General features: G+C 50.4%; 7 protein-coding genes across 7 annotated transcripts; 5 read left to right on the forward strand and 2 right to left on the reverse strand.

Moving 5' to 3' along the window:
• Positions 1–3,635: 3,635 nt before the first annotated feature.
• On the forward strand, positions 3,636–5,255 carry J4E93_002783 (uncharacterized protein; the record flags this gene model as incomplete). The annotated part of the gene is made up of 1 exon (XM_049340724.1): positions 3,636–5,255. The coding sequence occupies one exon, from the start codon at positions 3,636–3,638 to the stop codon at positions 5,253–5,255; it is 1,620 nt and encodes a 539-aa protein (XP_049201606.1).
• A 3,997-nt stretch (positions 5,256–9,252) lies between these two features.
• On the forward strand, positions 9,253–9,653 carry J4E93_002784 (uncharacterized protein; the record flags this gene model as incomplete). Its single annotated transcript, XM_049340725.1, has 2 exons — positions 9,253–9,538; positions 9,607–9,653. The coding sequence occupies 2 exons, from the start codon at positions 9,253–9,255 to the stop codon at positions 9,651–9,653; spliced, it is 333 nt and encodes a 110-aa protein (XP_049201607.1).
• Positions 9,654–10,827: 1,174 nt separating this feature from the next.
• On the reverse strand, positions 10,828–11,451 carry J4E93_002785 (uncharacterized protein; the record flags this gene model as incomplete). The annotated part of the gene is made up of 1 exon (XM_049340726.1): positions 10,828–11,451. One exon carries the CDS (start codon positions 11,449–11,451, stop codon positions 10,828–10,830), a length of 624 nt encoding a protein of 207 aa, XP_049201608.1.
• A 956-nt stretch (positions 11,452–12,407) lies between these two features.
• Positions 12,408–12,869, forward strand: J4E93_002786 (uncharacterized protein; the record flags this gene model as incomplete). Its single annotated transcript, XM_049340727.1, has 1 exon — positions 12,408–12,869. The coding sequence occupies one exon, from the start codon at positions 12,408–12,410 to the stop codon at positions 12,867–12,869; it is 462 nt and encodes a 153-aa protein (XP_049201609.1).
• Positions 12,870–15,762: 2,893 nt separating this feature from the next.
• On the reverse strand, positions 15,763–18,262 carry J4E93_002787 (uncharacterized protein; the record flags this gene model as incomplete). The annotated part of the gene is made up of 2 exons (XM_049340728.1): positions 15,763–16,687; positions 16,764–18,262. The coding sequence occupies 2 exons, from the start codon at positions 18,260–18,262 to the stop codon at positions 15,763–15,765; spliced, it is 2,424 nt and encodes an 807-aa protein (XP_049201610.1).
• Positions 18,263–19,826: 1,564 nt separating this feature from the next.
• On the forward strand, positions 19,827–21,046 carry J4E93_002788 (uncharacterized protein; the record flags this gene model as incomplete). The annotated part of the gene is made up of 2 exons (XM_049340729.1): positions 19,827–19,835; positions 19,925–21,046. The coding sequence occupies 2 exons, from the start codon at positions 19,827–19,829 to the stop codon at positions 21,044–21,046; spliced, it is 1,131 nt and encodes a 376-aa protein (XP_049201611.1).
• Positions 21,047–21,469: 423 nt separating this feature from the next.
• J4E93_002789 (uncharacterized protein) lies at positions 21,470–23,437 on the forward strand (the record flags this gene model as incomplete). The annotated part of the gene is made up of 3 exons (XM_049340730.1): positions 21,470–21,840; positions 21,933–22,311; positions 22,433–23,437. The coding sequence occupies 3 exons, from the start codon at positions 21,470–21,472 to the stop codon at positions 23,435–23,437; spliced, it is 1,755 nt and encodes a 584-aa protein (XP_049201612.1).
• Positions 23,438–23,459: the final 22 nt, after the last annotated feature.

Below are 23,459 nucleotides of genomic sequence, written 5' to 3' on the forward strand. Positions count from 1 at the left end.
GGCACCAGCGCGCGTATGCCTTCGTAAGCGCCTCTTCAAGAGTCGATGACTCTGTAGAAGTCGCGGAGCTGTTCTTTCAAACGCTGGACGAACGTGGCTTCCTTCCAAGATTCACCCGTGCTCGACCACATCATGCCTCCCCAGTTGAGAGCGCGAACGTCTCGCATCAAACCTCAATCTTACGCTCTTTCTTCAGATCCCTCTTCCAGTCAAAGTCACCTCCTCATGTCTGAATCAACAGCACAATCGGCAAGCAGTACACCTTCAATCTACACCATCAACCTTTCACTACCACCACGCGAACGCTATGTCTTGGTCGCCACCGAATACGCCCACGTTCTGCGCAAGATGCCGTGTCTCTACGATGAAGCAGTTCAGCACCTGAAGTTGCCTATTGGATTTTTCCATCTCTTAGGCCGTCTGTTTTTGCGTCGTCTTCACAGCGATGAACACACTGAGGAACTCAGGGGCATTAGCGAAGCATCTGGCGTGCCAATGTACTTACTCGTCGCTTACAATGTCTTCCTGGACCTGCTCATGGGCTGCACGAGCGGCGGAGTCATGGTAAAGGATCCCGAAGCCGAGGCAACGATGATGCATTTCCGAACGCTAGATTGGTCTATGCCTCTCCTGAGACAAGCGATCGTGCAATTCGACTTCATCGAGGGTGTGGCTGGCGACGTGATAGCGAGCACAGTTGGTTACGTTGGTTTCGTGGGCGCACTTACAGGTGTAAGGAAGGGTCTGAGTGTCTCACTCAACTTTCGACCCTACCACAACGCCCGTGGGTTTTCAGGACCGAACATCAGATATTACTGGAACACTCTCATGGTGCTTCTGGGGAAGAGACCGAGCATCTCCACTCTCATACGCGAATGCCTTCTACCTAGGCCGAGTACACCTCGCAGACGCCACAGGCTTTCTAAGAAGTCTTTGCAAGAACGAAGAGATTCATCATCTGCACTAATTCCGCCATATAATGCATCTGACGCACCCAACAGCATTGCGACTATGCAGACATCGGTGGCATATTTGATATTCTGTACCAGCGCGGAGACCATCATCCTGGAGAAAGACTTCCACAGCGCAAGGATTTTACGCTCATCAACGTTTATCAGTACAACTAATCACGACGTATCGTTGGAGTCTACAGCCAATCCGCACGCCAAACAGAACCAGGCCGTCCATACTCAGGGCCGGAATCACAGCTTCCTCAATGCCGGTATGCAAGAAGTACTCGAAGAAAGCATCATGCGAAAACAGTGTCTAGAGCGAAAATGGCGAGAGTGGACCCAGGAGCAAGGCCGTAAAGCGAAGCGAGGGCAAAACGCAGCAGTAGGCGTGAGCCCAGAGAAGCTAATTAGATGGTTAAAACAATACCCGGTCTGTAACGAAGTTACACACTTTGTTTGTGTCATGGATCCAGCAGAAGGGATGTTCAGATGGGTGCGGGCTTTCGAGGAGGGCGAGATACCATTTCAGGGTTGACTTCAGGCTTGTTGGTTATTCAGGTCACTTGTAAATAATAGCACTTCTCGATCAAGAACATGGGCTGTTCGTGTCTATCGTGCTGCTAGGAGCGCAGGCCTCGGCTCACGATGGATGCGGGAGCTAACACTAATGCGGTTTGCCACCGTTTACCTTCCGTTTCTGACGGTTCTGCAATTCTCCTAAACTTCAGACATCGCCCACTTCCGCGACCTATTGATTCATCAGTCGATTATGCCAAGCTCTAGGTGGTTCTAGTGAATGACCATTACGGTGACAGAGCACCGAAGATGCGCCGCATGTCTAGATGGCAACGCACAAGAGATCCAGGACCGGCTGTTGGACTTGTCGGGGGGCTGGATATAAGTGTGATGAGGTGAAGCCTTTTTGTGGGCGTTGCACACGACTAAATATCATCTGCAAAGGCTATGGGGTCAAGCTGAAATGGCAGGACAACGCCGCTAATACATTGGCAAAACCACCACGGAAGAGTCGGAAGAAGAAGGCTATCGACGAAGACCAAGCACTCAGCCCAGCGTCGACTATCAGCTTCGAATCCACACAATCGGCAGTTCCGAGTCCAGATGTATTGTTCTCATCGCCGGACTCGGCGAAAAGTATGCCTGCTTTTCTCTTGAACAGCCCCGTACTGTCCTACGGGATATCTCCAACCGATCGATGGCTCCTTAATTATTGGGGAGAACAGCTCTCAAAGCTGTTATCAGTTTCACCTCGAAATGGCATTGCGACACCATTTCAACGACATCTGACGGCCATGGCCTACGAATCGCCAGCACTTAGGTCGACAGTCCTCTCAATGGCTGCAAATCATCTCGCATTTGCATCAAATGATGCTTCACTTCACCTACGAGGCTACCGTCACCAACGAGACGCTATTCAAGAGCTTCAAAGGATGATTCAGGATCCAGTGAAGATGGATACTGAGCCGGCGCTGGCCACTGTCATGATGATGCAGGTTTCTGCGCGACTGTTTGGCGATGACGATGAAGCCAACGTCGCGAACCATCTGACTGGCGCCAAAGCCATGATAAAAGGGCGCGGTGCGGATAGCTGGCTTGTCACGTCTAGTGCTCGCTTTCTCCTGAGCCTGTTTGCATACCACGATATTCTTTCTTCCGTGTCGAGAGGCTCGCAGCCATTATTGGATCATGGGATGGATTTTATCGCTATCGAAGGGGAGCAAGAGCTAGAAAGCATCGCAAAAGTCCTATTGATTGTTGCAAAGATCAGTCAGCTGCAACACGCTATCAGAACGAGAAGAGCGCTGTCACCAACAAGCCCTGCTTTGTCGGAAGATGAGAACACAACTGGCCGACATATCCAACAGATCCTGTTAGCCATGGAATTCGATGCATGTAACAGGGGGGATATCGAAGAGCGCATAGACATTAGCTCGACAGCTGAAGCCTATCGCCACGCCGCCTTCATTTACCTCTATCGAACCTGGCTTGACATAGGCGCTCCCAACCCAATAAGCATGGAGCATATCAATCAGTGTCTGAAACAGCTACAACGAGTCGATATTCACTCGCCTCTAACCTCAGCACATATGTGGCCGCTGTTCACCGCGGGCTGCGAGGCGATCGACAGCACACAGCGACAATTCGTCCGTGACCGATTCGAAAATTTGTATGATGTAAAGCATTTCCCAAGTTTGAAACGCGTCATGCGTGATATCGAACATGTTTGGGCAGCCAAGGATATGGAGCAGCAGACGAAAGGTCAAGATGGAATGGCCAAGGTTGACTGCATACAAGTCATCCTGAAAAGAAGGGGGCGGGAGGTCGATCTTGCGTGAGGATTGCCTAGCGACACTAGAGGCAGCTACAACTTGTGTCGCACTTTACAAGAAAGGCTTAAGTAGATGTACACACTGTCTTGCATACTGCCTACTTGCCAAGAAATAATAGGGTATAGGCAGCAAACCCTAGAATGCGACACAAGTTCTGGCCAACCCTGGTGGTGCATGCGGATTCTCTTGCGCACAGACAAATGACCTACACGTCAGGCAACTCTCAAGTGCAGCAACCAACCACTCGCGCCGCACGGTATAAATACTGGTGCTTCTCAGCTTATACTGCATCCATGATACATTCAACGAACTCGACCACACTCAACTAGCCACAATGAACAACCCACCCTCCATCTCGCACTTAGAGGCTCTGCCCGCGGAGCTCTTCAACCGCGTTCTGAGCTACGTGTTCAATCCTTACGATTGCGAGATCGAAGAGTCCAACACCACATTCGGCGGTTACCGTTTCGAGACTTCTCTTCTACGAATCAGTAAGAATATCCATCAGCTTGCAAAAAGCTATGTGCATCACGCACTGTCTTGGGTACGGTTCGACATCAACTGGGGCGCTTTCGCAATTCAGCCACACTGGCTTGGTGTAAAATACATCAATATTCGTCATGTCAAAGCCGCCAAAACACTTCCGGACGGATACCTGAACCTGAGTCTGAGGCCCGTACCTCAGAAAGCTCCAGCTGGGCTTTTGCACCTCAAGATAGAGCTACCAAGTGCTAGCAACAAAGCCCAGGAGAAAATAACACGCATGGTCAAGAGCAATGCAAACACCTCAATGTCACTACTAGTACTTGCGAAAGACTTAGCTGGCTTCATGAAAGTACTTCGCATGAACGACCTCATCTATTGCCACCGCAACTTTCCGGGAACTCCAATCTCCGATGGTATACGTGCGCGTCGCGGTGTTCATGGCATGAAATCAGAAATCGTCGTTGCGCGCGGCCAACAGCTACAGCGCTATCAACATCTCATCTTAGAGTTTCACGTCATGTGGAGTACCCTCCACAAGACTACTATTGTTGGACACGCAGACAGCCATCTTGCTAAGAAGTCTGCGGACTTCATACAGGGGCAGCATGAACATCAAGCACGCGAATCGGTCGGTTTCTCGAAAGCGGATATGAACGCTAAGATGTTTATGGAGCTTATGGGAGAAGGCATATCGACTCTCCTCTGGCTTAAGCACCGAGGCGACGAGTATCTTACAAAAGGCTTATACTCAAATGCTTACATGTGCTACTCGAGCGCATGCACTCTCGAACAATGTTGGCTAAAGATGGCTCCACCGCCTGCTAATTTCACCTTCTGGACACTTGATAGCTGCCTCTATGTCACCTTCGGAGTGACGTTAGTGTACAATATGGCAATCGCGAAGATGAAAGGGGGCTTGGACTTTGTTGCTGCACATCCTCGTGGCACATCAATGCGTGGGTACTACGGCATGCTCGCCATTCTCAGCGGTGGTGGTGGACTTCTGGATGATCAGCGCTATGCGGAGCTAAGCATGGTATCGATGCTCTACGAGCTCTTCACTGAGAATTTTGACAAGGGTGATCGATTGTTCGACATTGTTGAGGAGATTTGGGAGGATGCCGACATCATCGAAAATCTATCGTCTGATCTGGGTCTCCTGTACGACACTGTCAAAGAACTCGACAATGCAGGCCGTACACCCGCTTCTGACCCTGAGAGTCTTGATGGACTGAAGGCATCAGTAGCAATTGGTCTCGCAAATGTTGCGCCGCTGAAGTGGGCGGTGACCAAGAACAACTTCCCGAAACCATTGCAAGAACTTGTTCAGTTCCTACCACGGGCTCAGCTCTTACCGGACGGTGCTGTGGAGATCCCTAGTGGCTATAGCTTTGAGATCCCAGTGTACTGCCAGCCAACCGATGAGCAGCGCATCAATGGAGAGGAACACCCGAGGTACCTCGTGTAACGAATGCTCGAAGGCATGCGCGGTCTTCTAGATGAAAACCTTGTGTAGAAAGGGCACATGTCGCTGTTGATGTGTCGTACAGGCAGGAGGCTTGAGTGTTCCAACCTAAAGTTATTCAATAAAGCGGAATTTGTTACAGTCCTCTGTGCATCAAAAGGTTGTGCTTTCTCCTCGCTCCCAGGTCATCTTAGTGAGCGTGTCTTTGCTACGCCTCATCACCGGGCAATCGAATATTCAAGCTTCCTCAAATAATTATCGATGTTGCACGTTTGCCCTGTTCGTTATTCGTGATGTCTTCATCCATGAATTTTCCTTGTCAGGTTCGCGCGTTCTCAATCACTGGTGTTCGCTTGGCCCGTCAACGTGTGTGTCTAGGTTGAAACTACTCGATAATTGCGCGCTATTGTAATAAGCTTGTCCTTTACATCGTGCGCCTTGGTATGAAGCTGCCCAGGTGGGTCCTAGTCGCAGAGCCACGAGAGACGATGTCTCGAGTGTGCCCCATGTAGGCGACAGCGGCGATGGCAGAACATACACTTTGATCACTTGAAAGCCGATGAGACGCGTTGCCGAAATAGCAGACTACATGTCAGACAAGCACGCCGGTAATAGCGCGCGTTGGTACACGCGCAACATTATGACAAGCGCGACAATTTCGTGGTCTATCATGAGATGGCCATATATCTATAATCCGCAACTTCAAACAAACATTGCAAGCTCTCAGTTGTTCGAGGCTTTGTTCGCTCAAAGATCACAATGATTGTGGGTTGTGTATGTACCGCTCCTATGACACCGCCTGCGCAACCGAAAAAATGCGCAGCCAGCTCTAATGGATCGCTTGGTTCCTTCTCCGCAGCGCTATATCGCAATCACCCAATAGGAAATCTCGGGTCGCATCGATACAAGACGTAAAGATGCGGGTGAGATGGGTGTTGAACTGTCTGATGGTGCGTGAAGAAACAGAAGGGAGGCCGGGCAAATTTTCGATGTTATCGAGATGCTGCTTGGCGCGCTAGTCCAGGCATAGATTGGCGCCAACTGTCTTCCCGAGGCGTATCCACTTAGGTCTCCTTCCCAGCCACTTTCAGACACATGCAGAAAGATCAAGTCTATAGTGAGCTTCGTAGCTTACCCCGCGATTGTAATTCTCGGCGATGGAGAGAAGAGCGGCTGAGCTTCACACATCAAACGCCTGTCCGCCGATATGGACACGCAATCTACCCCCGCAAGGATCGTGGCAAGCAGAGACGCAAGCATCGAATACACCAGCGACAACATCTTTCAATTGACACTCACCCCAGAGAACAAAGCGGAAGTATTTGAGCCTGGACTTGCCAAGCTCGATGAAGGTCAAGAGGAGGCTAGCCTCATTCTTCGAAATTTGACCTCATGGTGTCCAGATGTCGCTGCTCAGTTCTCCCAACGCTCAACTGCGACCATCTTGAAGACACCATTTCGCCTAGTCTTTCCTTCAGAGGCTCGGGAGGCTTTCGATGAAGACTTTTTTCCACGACAGTATTTCGCGATCTCCTATTGCTGGCATTCAGGCGACTATCCGAACCCGGATTATGAACCGCACGATCGTTGGCCTTTCAGCAAACCCTTTGTAGATGCCATTCTGGATGAAAAAGAAAGCCCTCGCATAGGACTTTGGATTGATCAGCTCTGTATTGACCAAGAGGACACTCTCGACAAGCAAATGTCTGTTGCTGCCATGGATGTGATTTATCGATCATGCATGCGTCTGCTGGTTCTGTTAGAGGACGTGAAACTTACCGAGGCGGAGACCCACCTTGTGGAGAACTTTGAAATCACCAAGATACAGTGGCATAAGTTATGGTTACCTGAGCCGGAGGTTAGACCACTCTATGTGTCTTTCTACAAGAAGATTAACGCAGCGAGATGGGTACGTGAAGCTCTAAGAAAGAGGGGATTCTGAATCCCACGCTGACTTGTACATTCCTTCGTTGCAGTGGGATCGTGCCTGGTGCTTTCATGAATTCAACGTCAATGAACCATGGAGCGACAAAAGGCAGCTATACAGGAATCACAATGCGACGTTCTTCATGAATGGACCGGGTGATTCCATAGTAAGGATAAAGTGGGTCAATCTTCACATCATTATGTGTACGGCGTTAGACTTGCCGTCTCCCGAGAGCGATATCGACATAAAGGCCTTCAAAGGCCAGGAAATATTTACGGGGTTCACCAACAAAGACGGAACACCTACATCGGCCATGAGGTCAAGTATCATGGCCCGTTACAACAGCGTTTCTCGAAAAGGCTGTCAGAATCTTGGAGACCGCATCAGCATCATGATAAATATCAGTGGACGTGCTCTCGCATACTACGGCGAAGCCTTGAGCAGCAGCGAAGAGGTGTTGTATTTCAGCGCCGTCTTAGCGCTTGCCGCAGGAGAGACATACCCACTGACTATGATTGAGAGTACATCAATCAGACTCATGGGCAATACGACGTGGCTTTCGCGAAGTGTCGCCACTGGCGATTTAACGATTCCGAATTTCCCCCTCGGAGGTGTGCAAGGCATCCGGCACATTTCGACCGAAGTTATCAAAATTGACACCATCTTTCTTAAAAGACCCGGTGCGCTAATAGAGCATGACTTGGAGTTGGATGCTGTCAGCCAAGTTTTCCCCGACACCATACCAACTACAGAGCCGGCAAAGTACCTTGTTGATGGAAGCAGATTACATGTAGCTGCTCCCCCGACAGACAGCGAATGCGACGGGTACCGACGAAGATTCATCGCTACTTGTATTAGCAATGGAATTCGGTTTACTGCCAATCTATGGGAGCAGCTAAAACGTGATGTGGTACACCCCAACTATAACCAAGCTGGAGGCATTTACCGAGATCTGCAGCCAAATACTGCCCTGTTTATACCAGCACAAAGGTTTTTGGAACATCTACATCGAAATGCGAGCCCGGAACCTTTGAAGAGTATTGGATTTGATGTAGAAGACGCCATGTTCTTCCTGACCTGGGTAACTGATCCTCGTTCCATGTATTACATCGGCTCTCTTTTGATCCGCTTGCAATGCACCATGGATGGGCGCCAGGCTCTCATGACCATCACCGGCATTAAGGAAGACTGGAAAGATGTCAAGCTTGAGGAGCTGCAAGCTGCAGTTCCTACTGATTTGCTAAATGCGAGTTGCATGACATCGAGGGTTTGGATTTTGCAGCCATTGGAGATTGATGAAGGCGTTGTGTTGAGATGGAGAATTGTTGCAAAAGCGCTGCTGCTTGGTGAGCCAGATCTGATGGAAGAAGTGAGACTTCACGGCAGTCGAGGCGATGCAGCGGTGGTGTTGAAGGCGGGTACATGCGTGGGTGGTTAGGCATGTCATGGGCCTGAGTCCCGAGATCGGTGCGTAGCGCAGGATACCGGACTTGCTGTCGCTGATCTTGGAAGTGTTGCGAGCACCATTGAAACCATCAATATAATATTAATGCCATCTTTAGGGGCGATTTTCTTCGCTCCAGCGCACGATATGTTACATTCTTATTCAATGACTTGCTATCGTTGTTAGTCATGCTAGCTGTATCACAGCGGACGGACGAGCATAGCTGCTCGGCCTTCTTTTGCTTATTCACGAGCTTGACAGGTACTCTACATTACTAATTCCCGCAAGCGCATCAATCGTCCATCCGAATTGTAACGTCCATTATCACCCTACTCGACAATGAAATCCGCTTCCACGGAGTTCGCCTTCGTGCTGCCTGCTTTTGAGTGGCTTGTTCGCTTGCCGCAGCCTTGGAAATGACGCCCCTCCTGTGCGATTGCCCTGCACGTTCATGCTCTCGGCATCTCCTTCAGCTCTTCTGCCACTTCGCCCCAGTCTCGCTATTGATATGGTGCCGAAGCCCCAATGTCGATGACATAAGTTTGACGCTGCGCTCACCTATGCCTTGGGTATATATCAAGACATCGAGCTCTTTGTGAGGGCTACCGTCACGGCCCGCAATCACCGCCATGGATCGCTCCACGAAACCAAGCTTCAACTTTGTGAACCTCACACACCCCGACGATCTCAAAAATGAAGAAATGCAACTGCGCATTCGACGCCTAGCTATGACTGAGGTCGGCAAAGCGAGAAGAAAACCCAAAACGAAGAGGGCGCGCAATGAAATCGTCCTCGAGTTTCGCAATCCGTCTGAGAGTCGCGTCGATATTGACCGGTTTGGTGGCGGTCAGCTTGATCCCTTCAGCCCCTACCCCATCGAACTCGATGACTCTTGTCGAGCGCTACTAGCGAACAGTAGGCGCATTCACTCCTTTTGGTCAGACTCTTTCCTGACTTGGCGTAGTCTTTAGTACCGAAGATAGCAATCATCCTAGCCAGCTACGTGGCTCCTGGTACCCCGTTGGACTAAGCGATGCGGCAGCTTTTCACAACATGCTTTCAAACTCACAAAACTTCTTGTTCCAGAGGCGAAACGGATATTATCCTTCTCAAGATGATGCCATAGCGTTGAAATATCACAACAAGGCGCTTCGCCATACCACCGAGATGATGAACGATCCGGCGAAGCGCACCAGTGATGAAGCTATAGGTGCTGTGGTCTCTTTCATGATCCACTTTGTAAGTCGCCCGCGTGAGGATAGTGGCGGTAAGGCTGACAATTTCCAGGCTCTATTGAGGAACTTTACCAGCAATGATTGGCAAAAACATAGTAACGCACTGGTCAGAATAGTGGGACTTAGGGGCGGATTTGATACCATTGAGAAAGAGCACTTACGGATTACGATTAGCTGGTTAGCATCTCCGGGGTAAATCCAAGATTGGATATTTGCTGACGCCTGAATAGGGCAGACCTCATCGGAAGCTTCTATCAAGACCACCCTCCTACTATACCGATGCCACGACAATGGATAATGGACTCGAAATCTCCACCCAACTCCCCACGGGCGTGTAACGCCATGTCATTAGCCTGGAAGCAGCAGCTACCAATGCAGCTTGACTTTGTCACCATCTTTGATGATGTAGTCCAATTGATCTCTCTCGATAGAGCTTTCAATGAGGAGCAGTTGATGCTTGCGATTACTAGCGGTAGCTGGCTGGAACCGACACCTAAGATAGCGATACAAAGTGAATGTTAATTGCCCTGCTTGCAGGGCTGTATGTACTCGACTCGCACCGGACGAAAGCGGACGCTGTAATTGGCAGACCAGGAGCAGTCGTCTGATTGGGTGCAGGACGTGATTACCGTAAGCATTACGGTAATCACGGAGGCCGGCGTTTCGGGCGGGCTGCCGCGGCAGGTCGACGCGACGTGTCGCGTCGGCTTGCCGCTGCAGCCGGCGCCCGAGCCTTGGCGAGGAACATCAAAACTTCAGACGGGCGCAACACGCGCAGCGCGAGGTGCGACGCGATTGCTCGCGAAGCGAGCGGCAACGCTGGGTAGCGCGGGTCCTAAGGCCCGCGCAACCGCTGAGCCCCACCAAAATCTAATGACGCCCCCCGGCGCAGCCGGGAAGTAGGGCGTCTTGATCCTGTCTGGGATTACTTCGGATTTTAAAACTAAGTATACAGAATATTGTATTGTACTATACGCTATTATTTTGTAGCTCTGCCTCCACAGCCATTGCAGCCTCTAGATCCTGGAGTATTGACCTCTCTTCTCGTCTATCCTCAGCAGAGCAAAGCGCACGCTGCAGGTCACGTATCCTTTGCTGTACTAGAAGTATTTGTAATTCTGATGCCTCTCTATCCTCATAAAGTAGTGCTTGGTATTCCGTGTGTTCTTGCGCTAACTCTTCATCCTCCCGAAGTTGTTGCTCCTCATATTCAATGCGCTCTTGTTGCAGAGCTTCATCATCGCTTGATGTCCAGGCCTCGTCGTCAACCAAGCCTTCGTCGTCAACCAAGCCTTCGTCGTCACGTTCGTAGTCGTGTTCTAGATGTTCTAAGAAGCCCTCGCTGAATAGTCTGCTTCGATCTAGCGGACATGTAGCTGCCTTACCCTCGGATTGAAGGTGGTTGACCCATTTGGCGATACACGCCTTGTGAAATGTATGGCCGCAGACGATAATCTGGACTGTCGGCAGAACATCATTCTCGTAGCATATTGAGCACTCGGTTTTCGTGTCGAGGAAATGTCTATCGCTTAAGGTGTGCGTGATAGAGTCGAGGAGATTGTCCTGGGTATCTTGCGGAAAAGAGCTGGACATGTTGTTTTTTTGGAATGGCGGGGTTAGTTCATTCTTGCGAGGCTGTCTGTAGTTATAAATACGTCTTAAAAACTGTAAAGACAATAAAGAATGTAGTTTGTGTCTAAGACATTATTCGTTGTAGAGACAGTAGAGTATTGAATCTTCTAGGTGTTACTGTTGTCTCAAGAAAACTATGCGCTGTAAGCTTTATTCACGCCAACATATCGAAGTTGCCTGTGCTCTTCGTGTGTAGAACAACGTTAAGGAGGTGCTTGGAGGTGCTTACTAATAAAAGATAGATGGCGAAAATCTCAAGGCACGCACACTTTGTAGACCCCTGAAATACAGCTCTGATACCTTCTACTGCGAAAGCGAGGCATATCTCGGTAAACGCACCCAGGCATATAACGGACCCGTGGACGTTTGTCGCAACTCAAGAGTCTAATAATTGCGATTCCTCTCATTTGGGGAGTACCTTTGCGTACGTGGTGGTGATGTATTGTGGGAGTCGTGAGTGGCTTGGCGTCACAGTCTCAGTCAAGGGCGCATTGTCTTCCCGAGGTCTCTGCCCGCGGGGGTGGTGGCCTTGGCAAGAACTTTGCTAAGGTGGCCGCAGCACCCGTCCAAGACACCCCGGGCCTCGTCAACTAGTAACCCTCCCCTGCTAGACACCTGTATCGCAATATTCGCACAGTAACTTAGCATAGTTGACACTGAGTTATCCGTCGCCTCTTCGCCAACTTCCTCTAATGAGCACCCTCTCCCCGAACGTCCCAAGGTTCACAAACAACCTCGACAGGAAGCGCTCTGAATCATTAGCCCCACCGATGACCACTAGACCACAGTGACGCACTAGACACGTTCGCGAACAACATCAAAGCTATTCTGCTTTTACCACACACCGAAGCATACCTTTACGAGCCCGTTGAAAAGATACCCAAAGCCTCGTCACGCGCGAACGTCACAAGCATTCCATGTCATCAGAAATCCTCGCAGCGCTCTTCGAAGAACTTCATCACCCAGACACACGCGATCGTAGTGCAAGGATCCAAAATCTATGCGAAGTTTACTGGGATATCCTAAGCAATGACACCTCCATCGCACAGTTACACCTCAACGAATTCACCCTCCTGCTGCGCGAAGACGAAAACCTTGCGCTCGCACAGCTCGTTATACCCGAACTTCGATACAGCGCACCTACTGCGAAGGAAGAAACAAAGCGCCATATCCAACACCTCTTCCAATCCGTGTCAAGCCTAAGCCCGAACACCACACAGACGAAGTATGCAGAGGTACACCAGTTGTTTGAGAGTGAGAAGGATATCATTCAGGAGATGGATCTATACCGAGCTGCTCTGCTGCTCTTCAACCGCGGCGAGATTAGCGAAGCCAGAAAGACACGCTTGCGAGAGTGGTTACAGAACGCGCCCAAGTAATGGACAAGGTGGACAAGATGTGGACCAGATGGGGTTCAGACGGCATTTCACCGCGAGAGATATAACTTGCTATTCTTCACATACACGGAAGCCTTCCTATAGAAGCCTACATTACGCGAACGCTTCTAGAATCGAGTGTCTGCTTTGGCCTGCGCCATTGTCTCCATCAACATTCATCTCATCGGGGCTGTCGTCACGGATGCTTTTACGAGTCCGGCGGCGCTTTCGCGCACGTCCTGGGGCCACTGTCTGATCGTCGTCTGGGTCAGACCTGCTGCCTTGTACCGTCGCACCCAGGCTAGCGCTTCGGATTCGCTTCTTGGCGTGACTGTGTTTTGGTGTTTGTTTCGGAGAAGTAGGCTCAAGACTGTGGCTCTTGCAAGGTTCTTCGTCGTTTAGTCCGATTGGAAGCTTCTTAAGTTCCCAAGCACGTGTTACAAACTGAATGGCTGTGTAATTATAAAACCTTGTGAAAGAAAGACACAAATTGTGGTTTCAATCAATGAAATATCACTTATCTTAGGCCGATACCGCCGAGCCGCGTGTTGAAGCTCGCCCGGACTCAATTCCCATGACCCCGCTACCCGCCCATTTATCCACCCAGCGATGACTGAATTATTCAGACATTTTCAACAGCGTCATGCTAAACCTCATAACTCTCACTCGATAGATTGCTCCTCTATTCTGGCATCACCTTTGTCTAATAGACAGAACCTTCGCCGAGAAGTTGACAAGCATCTACTTCCAGACCGTCCCCCAGACTTCTAATCTTACTTCTCGCCCCTGGTAGACGAATCGCTACTGAGCCACGATAGCGATTCTGAGGTATTTATGGCTGGTGCTGAGTCAGCCTTGGCCCATCGGGACCGGGACCTGACAGAATCGATCAACCCTACCTAGGTAACCGGCCTTCCTTCAACAATGTTTGGAACTTTTCCCGGAGCTCATCACCAGGGTCTCTAATCTCGTGGATTCTATTAAGGATGGAAGACTTCAAAGTTTGCCACTCCTCCTTTGTGGGATGGTCGTGAAACACCTCTTCAAGGACGGTGAGTATGTCAGCGCTAGTTCTACACTGGCCCATAGTCGTGTAGTCGCCACCTCGCGGAATAAGCAATTCGCCCGCACCTTCATCGTTCTGATAGTCATAGGTCTTTCGAGCCCACAAGAGGCATCCGTGAGATTGGCGAGAAAGCGAGCCCACGCAACTCCCGCTGTGATTGAAAGAGCACGATGCTATCTCAGTGTATGGGATCAGGATAGCTTTTGTGCTAAAAAGTTAGCGCTTAGTTAGCGATGATTACTAGTTTGTGACACGCGAGCTATTACTGACCAATCCTGAATGGGCATTTCCCACATTGTGCATTTCTTAAGGCGCTGTGTCGGAGCGGCTGCGTTCCACCACCCCTCTTCAAAAGATGACCATGCCTCAAGGGCAACGAATAGTGCGGCTGTAGCTCCGGTGATTTCAGGTCCTGCGATACCCTCATAATCTTTTCCTTGAAGCCAGCCAATCTTAACTGTCTTAGTTAGTAAATGTGGACAGAAGATAGTAAGCAGGACTTACAAGGCTGACTACTGCGAGTCGCACAGTTGTTGAGAGACACAGCAAGAAGACCAATAGGGTGAACGGTGTTTTCCTGGGGTTTGTAATGCTTTTGGAGTGTTTCAAAGCCGACGAAAAGGCGGTCTAGCAAGTAGACGTCTCGTAATCTCTCTTCAACAGCATCCCAATGTACTTCGTGAGTTGCGTAAGAAATCCCGGAGTTCTTCATACCATGAGGTAGTGCTTTCATAGTTGCGAAAGGGTGTAGTAGCACACTACCCTGCTCAGACGTGAGACTATCAAGCCACTGTTTCTCGAGACTTGCGAGTTCCGGTTGCTTCTTGGAGAAGTTCAGTTCATCCTTGGTCAACACTAGATTGGCTGGGAATTCGGATGCTTTACAATCACTTTTGCATACGCGGCAATTGTCTTGTTGTTCACCTTTCCTTTTCCCTTGTTTGTAGACCTCCGTAGGCTGCACCCAACGACGCTTACAGTTTCGGCAGATTCGGTGACCGGTTCTATCCATGGAGGGTGCAGGAAGCTGTATAATTCCAGAAATTAGTGGCAGTTGAGTATGTACCAAATCCAGCTGACAATGAATGCGCTCTTAAATCGAGGATAGGGGCGAGAAGAGCTTCTAAATATATCGCAATATTACAAACCTGGGACCTTCGCACCTGCCAGTAGTTTGAAAAATGATCGAGAACCTTCTGCTTCAGCGTTGTGGTCACGATCGGTTTGCTCGTTCCGAACAAATCACGCACCCTGCTAAAGGTAAGCTTCTATTTTATGCGCGCGAAAAGTGTAGTAGAGGATCAAAACTACAAGCTTGTATTGAAGATACTTTCCTTTTTGAGAGGACCTAATTAGGTAAGTACATATAGATTTTAGAAGTTATAAGTACCTAGGTAGCTTGTTTTGCGTTCAGTTACCGCAGTATTATAGAACGAAAGGGAAGAACTAAAGTACTGCACCGCACCGCACATCTAGATGTAAATTAGAAGAGGGGAACATGTTAAGACTGCAAATAAGCACGAGAAAGTTACAAGAGCATAGCATTTTAGTATGATAAAGCTGTAGTATACAGCGACCAGTGACCTATTTAGTAGTCTTCAAGAGCATTACCGCTACTATATGTTATATAACATCACTACTTGTTAACTCGTTCCAAATGCAAGCTCTAACTCTGTGTGTAAGACACCTGGTCATTCTAATCTTATCACTATGCCCACGTTACCGTCATATTCCATCCACAGGTCAGCTACTCCCAGAAAATCCACTCTCACTGCGTTTTAGAACACATGTTGCGTACTCTTGTTACTTGTATAGAGCCTAGACAGCCCCCTATCGTCTCCGTGGAAAGGGTTCAAAATCGACTAGGCTGCCCGCTTCAAACGGTTGAGCAGGGTGGGCGAACTTGCAATTGTCGACCGAGCATTCCGTGTACGCAGCGCATCTTATACGCGTGCAAGCAATCGCATCCCCTTTCTGGATTCGAATCGTACATGGTGGACAGATCTTGGCATTGGTACACAGTTTGTCGCCCCGAGTTCGCCAACATTCAGTGCACACGGAAACACGTGTATCTGTCTCAATTACTGCTTTTCGTGCAGCAATTTGCGCATTGTAGCCTCTCCGTGGTCTTGGGTGCTCGACAACGTTACTGTAACCGTCGTTGTAATGGGCTTTGTCGCAATGGCGAGGACAAAACCAATTGTCTCTCGACTCATTATAAGCCTCACAAGCAACCCTCTCGCAGGTTAGACTGGATGATTCACAGTTCTTGCACGACCCGGAGTTGTTGTCGCACAATTTTCCGCTCTCCCAACAAGCGTGGCAAGGTACGTGGGCTCGGAGTAGCGGTAAAGTGCGTAGACTCTGCAAGAAATCCTCGGGGAGTTTGGTGAACTTGCAGTGGAGCCGACGCTCATAGCACTTTCCACAACAGTAATCCGCGTCTGGGAGGGTGTACACGATCTCCGGGTGAAGGAATGTGCATGTGTCTTCCCCAAGGCACTCGTCGCAGGAAACTTTGACAGTTCCAGTGGCCAAGCCCGAGTTTTCGATGAGTTCTTGGAGTTTGATTCCGCGGTCTTTCACCTTGACCATCTCCGCCATCGTAGACGATTTGATGATATGATTAGACCAGTTCTTCTCCTCTTTGAGTCGAAGGAAAACCTTGCTGAAGTCCTGGTTATAATTGGTGACGAAAGGTTGGTTTTGCTGGGTGCGTGACAAGCTCATACCCACGAGGACACGCTGAATCAGGCTGCTCATGATTAGCACAGGATAGGACAGGATAGCGAAAATGATGATTTTGCGCCGATTCAATGAAGGAAGCTTACCGAAATGCTGTGTGAGCCTTATTGTCATCGTGGAGCTTCATATCCCCATGGTTCCATTGTCGCTGAAGCAGACCAGAAGAGCCATGTATACTCGTGGTAAGTTCCGTGTCATTCGCATTGAAGACTTTATGAAAGAACTCATGCACGGAGCCATCGTTGAGAGTATAAAGCTTGTTCAGAGGCTTGGCTTCAGACTTGATGTACGGCGATGCAGGGAAGGAAAAAAGCTTTCCCCGGCTAGACCTTGAGAGCTCGCAGCCCCCGATAGTGGTTCGGACCCAATTCCATTCCCTGACACGAGATTTGTCCTCGCATGTTACGCAGGCTCTTGACTGTGGGAGGATAGTCGTCAAAGAGGAAGGCAGAAGAGCGATGTTGTCTAAGCAGGGGACCTGATCAGGCATAGCAAACCCCCCCGTCATCGCGACGAATACGAAGTCTTGAGCGGTACAGACAGGAAACGTCCAGCCTGTGTTGGCTGCTAGCTCGAAGAGCTCGGAAGTCGACTTGACCGCCTCAGGTCTGTGGTGCGGAATGAATTTGAGTAGGATGCATCTCTTCGCACCCGCTGCGCCCGCAACTAGTGACACGGGAAGTAGGCCGCTAGCCTCGTATAGCTCCTGATCTGTGGTGGTCCATTCGTGTTCGACCATGACTGCATCAGCAGCGGGATGGTTGTGCAAGAGTATGCATGCATGCTTGCGTAATTTGTAACACTGCTCGTTGATATGAACCCGAAATGCAAGACCCATAAGAGCTACTTCAATAGCAGAGTGGTGCGAACCTGGAGTTCCTCCTTCGCTGTTTTCACCCTTCGCTATGGGTCCAAAGTCGACAGTGTCGTCGTACAGGTCGGCCTCCTTCCACTTTTCGCGAAGTCTCGCCTTGGCATGTGGTCCATTTTCCCTGATTATGCTAGCAAAGTCTGTGCAGCTTCCATCCTCTACCATGCTGATGAGACGAGCCGTCGTGTCCGCCGAGTCACCGCCAGACCTGGTATGAATAGCAAGGCTTTCTCCCTTTTGGACCAAGAGGAAGTGCCAGTTCAACTTTAGGTCGAAATCGGAGTCCAGGGGTTTAAGCGGGATGTGGGGATTTTCTTCCCCGTAAGCCTTGTGCTCTACGTTGTAAGAAACGTCTTCTTGCTCGTCGTATAAGTAGAGATCGCATACCAGTGGGGCAATCGGATTGGACATTAGTTTCAGGCCAGGAACGTTCTTCATGAAGTCTCGGAGACGTTCGATGGATTGATCAGACAAGTGGTACTTCCGGGAAGTGATTTTGAGTACGCCGTTGGCTGTCTTGTCTGGATCTGGTACCATCCAGCCATGGAATTCGACTCCATTGGAGGGGTTGACATACGCGATCTTCTGGCGCGCAGCACCAACAATACGCGTAAGAGCCTCGTACAGGTTACTTACATGTACTGCGTATGGCGCTAACACATCGCTGAAGACGAGCTCATTGTCGGAGAGCAGACGAGACCGTCCTTGTGGCATTCGGTCTGCGCCGGACCTGTGCGTTGTCCTATAGATCCCACGCCAACTTCGCATTGGTACAATACACGTATATTGTGGAAATTCGGGAACAGTAACCATGTAGTATGGTACCCACTGCCCGGGCTTTGGGGGACTAGAACCGAATTTGGAATCGAGTCTGTAGATCTCCAGCGGCGCCGATAGGGGGAGGCTTTGATGTTGTCGTAGCCACTCAAGTGCAGCGGTGAGGTCCGTGAATGGGAAACCGTCAGGTGGATCGACGATCAATCCCCCATCGACGTTAGCACACTCAGCACCTGGGAAGTTAGCCTTCACCCAAGGAATAGTGCGTACATAGAAGTAAATAATCGTACCTCGGATAAGCCCAATCGTCATTTCGTTTTTGCCGAGATTGTCCATAAGCACTTTGTGAAGCGTTTTGAAGCTATTGCTCTCCGAAAGCCATCCTAGGATAGAAGGTATTCGGTCCTCGATGCTACGGGGGGGTGCCATCGTGGCCCGCAAGTTGCTCGAAGCAAAATTAGACTACTGGATAACCGACGAGGGTAGCGTTTCCTCCAAGTAATGCGAATGTCCAGTCGATCTGAAGTGGGTTTTGAGAAACGATAGGCGTGCGGAAGGAGTTTGTTTGTCGCCCAAGTGCTTCCGCATCTCACCTGGGCAGGCTGTTATGACTAGTACGAAAGCAGTGGGTGATCCTAGTTTTGGGTCACACAAGCTTACACCGGCGGCTGCGACCCCCTACGATTGGCAGACCAGAGTGGGCCTGCTTACAGTAGGCACGTTGCTGCGCCCGCGGTAGGTGCATACACTCCCCCCCCCCTGGTACGGGTGCCTGGCGTGGTTTTTGAGGTTCTTGCCGAGCCACTCCAAAGCAATAGCGAAGCCCCTCGCAAGGGCTGCAAAGGCCACAACAAGGGCTTTAGCAAATTAGAATCTAAGAACAGAGAAAACAACGCTAGGTACCCGTACCAGGGAGGGGAGTGTACGACGCTCGTGTCAGCTTGCCAGCTGAGCCTTGGCGAGGAACGTGAGAATTCTCGACGATTGCACAACGGGCAAGGTGCAGCGTCGCAAGCGAAGCGAGCGCAATGACGTCGCGCTCGCGCAGCCTCGCGCCTTGAAAGCCATATCTGCCGCCCCAATCGAAGTTGACAGTCGGGAAGCTTAAGTTCGTGTTATCTATGCCTTTCTACAGGTAGTAGATTCTAAATTGCGCGTGCGTAGACTAGTTACAGTCCCGCAGGGTTTCAATCAGTGTACTTTGAAAGAAATAGCAAACAGTTTTTACCTTTGAACGTGATTCTTTTGTCAACATTTGCTTTCCCATTGATTTAATCTTTTCTAGCCAGAACTCCCACATTTTTACGAGTACCAAAACAGTCCGCCAACAAGCAACCTCGGAGATGTCTACTAAGAACAACGCCAATTCTAGTAGCATTGCGGAGGGTCCACACAAAGAGGATGGAAACGCCACAGAAGAAGAGGTGAGCAATGTCGGACGCTTCTGCGGGACCTGCGGTGAACGCAAAGCTGGAGAGCTACACAGAACGACATCAGACACATGGATAGAGTATTGTACAATATGCAAATCATTCCATACGTTCAAAACGGCACTTGTAGCACTTCCGGCTTCCATTGATTACACTAACGCTAGCCTAGGGCGATAAGACTCCCACAGTAGCGACAACCTCACTTGCAAACGTCACTCAAGATCGTAATCGCGTATCAAAACGAGTTCGTCGATCTGCTTCACCAGATGAATCGCCACAGGCCTCGAAACGACCTCGCAAAGTTGCTTCACAACGTCAGCAGACAACAACTAAGATGGCCGAAGCACTGTCCTGGGCTGACTCAGGCTCAGGTGCAGATTCAGGTGCTTTCGAACCAGATTTCCAAGATGGCAGTGACGAAGACTTCCAACAGGGCTCCGCCGATGACCTTAAGCAGACCCAGACCATCCTACATCCGCCGATGACAGAGACTCTGTCCAGGGTTGAACAAACCAGGCTACTCAGTCCTCGCACTTCATCGCTGGGATCGGATAGTCAACATCAGCAGATGCTTTACCATCTCTTAAGAGACAGTCTTGACTCAGAGCATATTGTTGCTGAGATAAATCGCTACCGCAAAGAAGGCAAGCAGCTCCCATGGTTCCAACAGATCATACCCGGTTTAAGACCCGGTGTCGAAGGTAATGCGACGTGGTTGCTGGCCGCTCGTGAGACGCTGTGGGACGAGGAAGAGATTGAGCGTCACAAGGAAATATGCGAAAGAAACATGATGCTAGGTCAGATTCTTCCAGAGCTACCCGTGGACGAATATGGGTTAAGAAGACCTTGGCCGTCCATAATAGAAGGCCTCCAACCGATCAGCCTCCCCTTAGCCATCGCGTTGGATCAGGTTTCCTGCCTACTTGCGCGGGGGGACTGCAAGCTGTTAGATCCTACTGGGAATTGGTTGCAGACTGCACCTAGTCGCACTCAAGAGAGTAACAACCAGCAGGACGGTGATGCGAATGCCGGTAGCAATGCAAACAACCAGCGAGACACCGCCGCAGGAAATAGCGATGTCGAAGCCGACCAGACATACGTGGTAATGCGACAAGCCATACAAGACAAAATCCTAAGCCCTATCATAGACGACTTGTCTTCGAAGCTCAACAATCTTACTGGAGGCGATTCGATGCAGGTAAAGAGGAAAGAGGAGCTTCGTGAAGGTTTGCGACGCTTACGAGCAGTTATCATCACGGAGAAAGACGCACGCGATAGCGCTCGAGACTAGGGGAAGAGAATTTTGACAAGTTATGGGTGAACAAGTGCATATGAGGACGTAATTAGTGGGTTATGTACTTTGCAAATGTTTTCTGAATTCATCGCGTTATTGTTGCATGCGACGGTATACACTATGTAGGTGTCAGGATGGGACCTCGGGAGGTAATCAAAGCCATCGCAATTTTACCGTATACCAAAGTACCATCTCAACGACCAGCCTGAACCAGGACCAGACCGCAGTTTGAGTCAAAGGCGCACTCTGTTCATTCTTACTGCATCCCTGCTCGTGAACGCTCGTGAATGCCTGCCCAGGTGACCCCCGAGCGACGCTTGGGCCACGCCACTCTTACCGAGGCTGCCCGGTCGCGCACCGCTCACAGTCGCAGTGATACTCCCACCAAGAACCACCACCTATCAGTCTTCGCCCCATGCAATGGCTACTGTACACACGCATGGAGTTGCTGAAAAGGAAGCGACGAAGCTTATGCTCCGAGAGTTACCTAGCGGAACCGTGCGATACGTGTCCAACTTCACTCCGCTCCAGAGCTTCATTGGACTCATCATCTGCGACAAGACTCCAGACGCTACCAACGCCCGCGCGCTACCGGTTAACGAGCTGCTCGCGCTCGCACTGAACGAACTGGCCGCCAGCCATAGATCGCCGGACACAAATGCAGATTTCGAAGAGAGGGCCAAGCAGTCGTCACGGATCAGCAAGGTCGGATCCGGAGGCTTTTTCCAGCATCTCCCCAATCGCGACATGGCGAGCAAGGTGGCTGAGCGTCACAGCGCTTCTAGCCTAGGGTGAGTGCAGCTGGTATTCTCGATGACTGGCCGGCAGTAACAACTTATAGGCCGTCCTTTCCAGCTCTCATCTACATGAATTTCGCATGGAGTGCGCAGAGCGTCGCCAACTTCGAGCAGAGTTCCCAACGCACCCGATACATGGCCAGCGACTACCTTAACAATCGACCATCGCACGCGGTTCCCATCAGTGCTTTTCAGGTCGCAGCGCACAAGACGTACCCGCTTTACAAAACCGAACACGACTCATACGTCATCATCGTAACTTCTACCTACATTTACCTTCTACAGAACCAACAGCTCGAAGAGATTGTCCAACTATGGAACCCGAAGAAGCGGAATCCGTCCGGTGCGGATCGCAGCCATCAGCTCGAGACATTTCCGGGTCTGTGGAAAGACGACCCTTCGTACAAACTTTGGGACGCCTTTACACCATATCGCCACACTAGTCTTGAGGACTTATACAATGCCGTAGAACAGACCTGTCGCCCTTCAAACTTCACGTCTGGCGAGCTTTTCGCGATCCTTCCGCGGCCGTTGCATTCACAGCCCAGGATACCATTTGGCACGGGTGCGAGCCTAGACCATGCAGGGCAGCTTTCCCTCGTGTTGGCAGTGGACGGCCGAGTCAAAGGCCACCGGCGCGGAGAGCGGAAGACAAACGCCAGAAGGCGCGGGCAGTCCACTGAAAGTGATCAGCCTGTCAATAGTGTGGACTGAGACTGAGACTTGTTGTCTCGACGAAGTGCTCATAGACCTGGTACAGGTACAAGACATGGGCCTGGTAGCGTTCGAGAACATAATACATATAGGATGTACACCTAGAGATCAGGAAGCCCTGCATGCGATATCAACAGCCATGGACTTCGGCTACGTTAACACCAACGTCGTGGCTGTACTCATCCCTCTGTCAGAAGATGCGCGCAGAAGCGTTGATCAGGGTACAAATGCCCAATACGCTGACTGGACTGACAACGTCTTGCCCGAGGGCCTACTCGCGCGCACACACCAGCGTCTCATCAAACTGTCGTTTGCGGCCTTTGCAGGCCGGAGATCGTTCACGTTTGGCAGCTCGCGAATCAAACACTATCAACTTCCCCTTTCTTCAACTGCCTTGGTCGATATTAGCGAGCTGCATTTTACTCTCTTCATCCACGAAGCCGACGGAACCTTGTGGGTTCGAAATGCGTCGTTGCACGGCACACGGATACGCGCGGCTTCAATTGACGAAGGCCCGAGTGTGGACCTTCAGCGGGTGGCCATGCAGGTCTCTCAGGTGACACTGCTTCAGCTTGGCCGTAACGATCGCTTGGGTTTTCTCCTCATTCCCAATCGCCCTCGTCACCTCCAGTCTTATCAACAGCACATTACCCGCCACTTCCAATCGATTGTACGGCCAAGCTGCGCGCTTACGTCAACACGGAAACGACTTGCATCCACTATGCTAGGCCTGGAAACGTTGCGGAAGCGACCATTCATCTCCACTCAAAGCATCGATTGCGTGCCCGCGAAGCTCGGCCTTTGTACCACGGGGGTGAGTCTAGATGACACACAGATCCAAGTCTACGGGTATCTTGACCCTAACGGTCATCGTTAATAGATAGTGAATCCAAATAGAT

The sequence above is a fragment of the Alternaria ventricosa genome, assembly GCF_023758065.1.
Source record: "Alternaria ventricosa strain BMP 2768 chromosome Unknown scaffold_4, whole genome shotgun sequence".
In the NCBI taxonomy this organism is placed as follows: Eukaryota; Fungi; Ascomycota; class Dothideomycetes; order Pleosporales; family Pleosporaceae; genus Alternaria; species Alternaria ventricosa.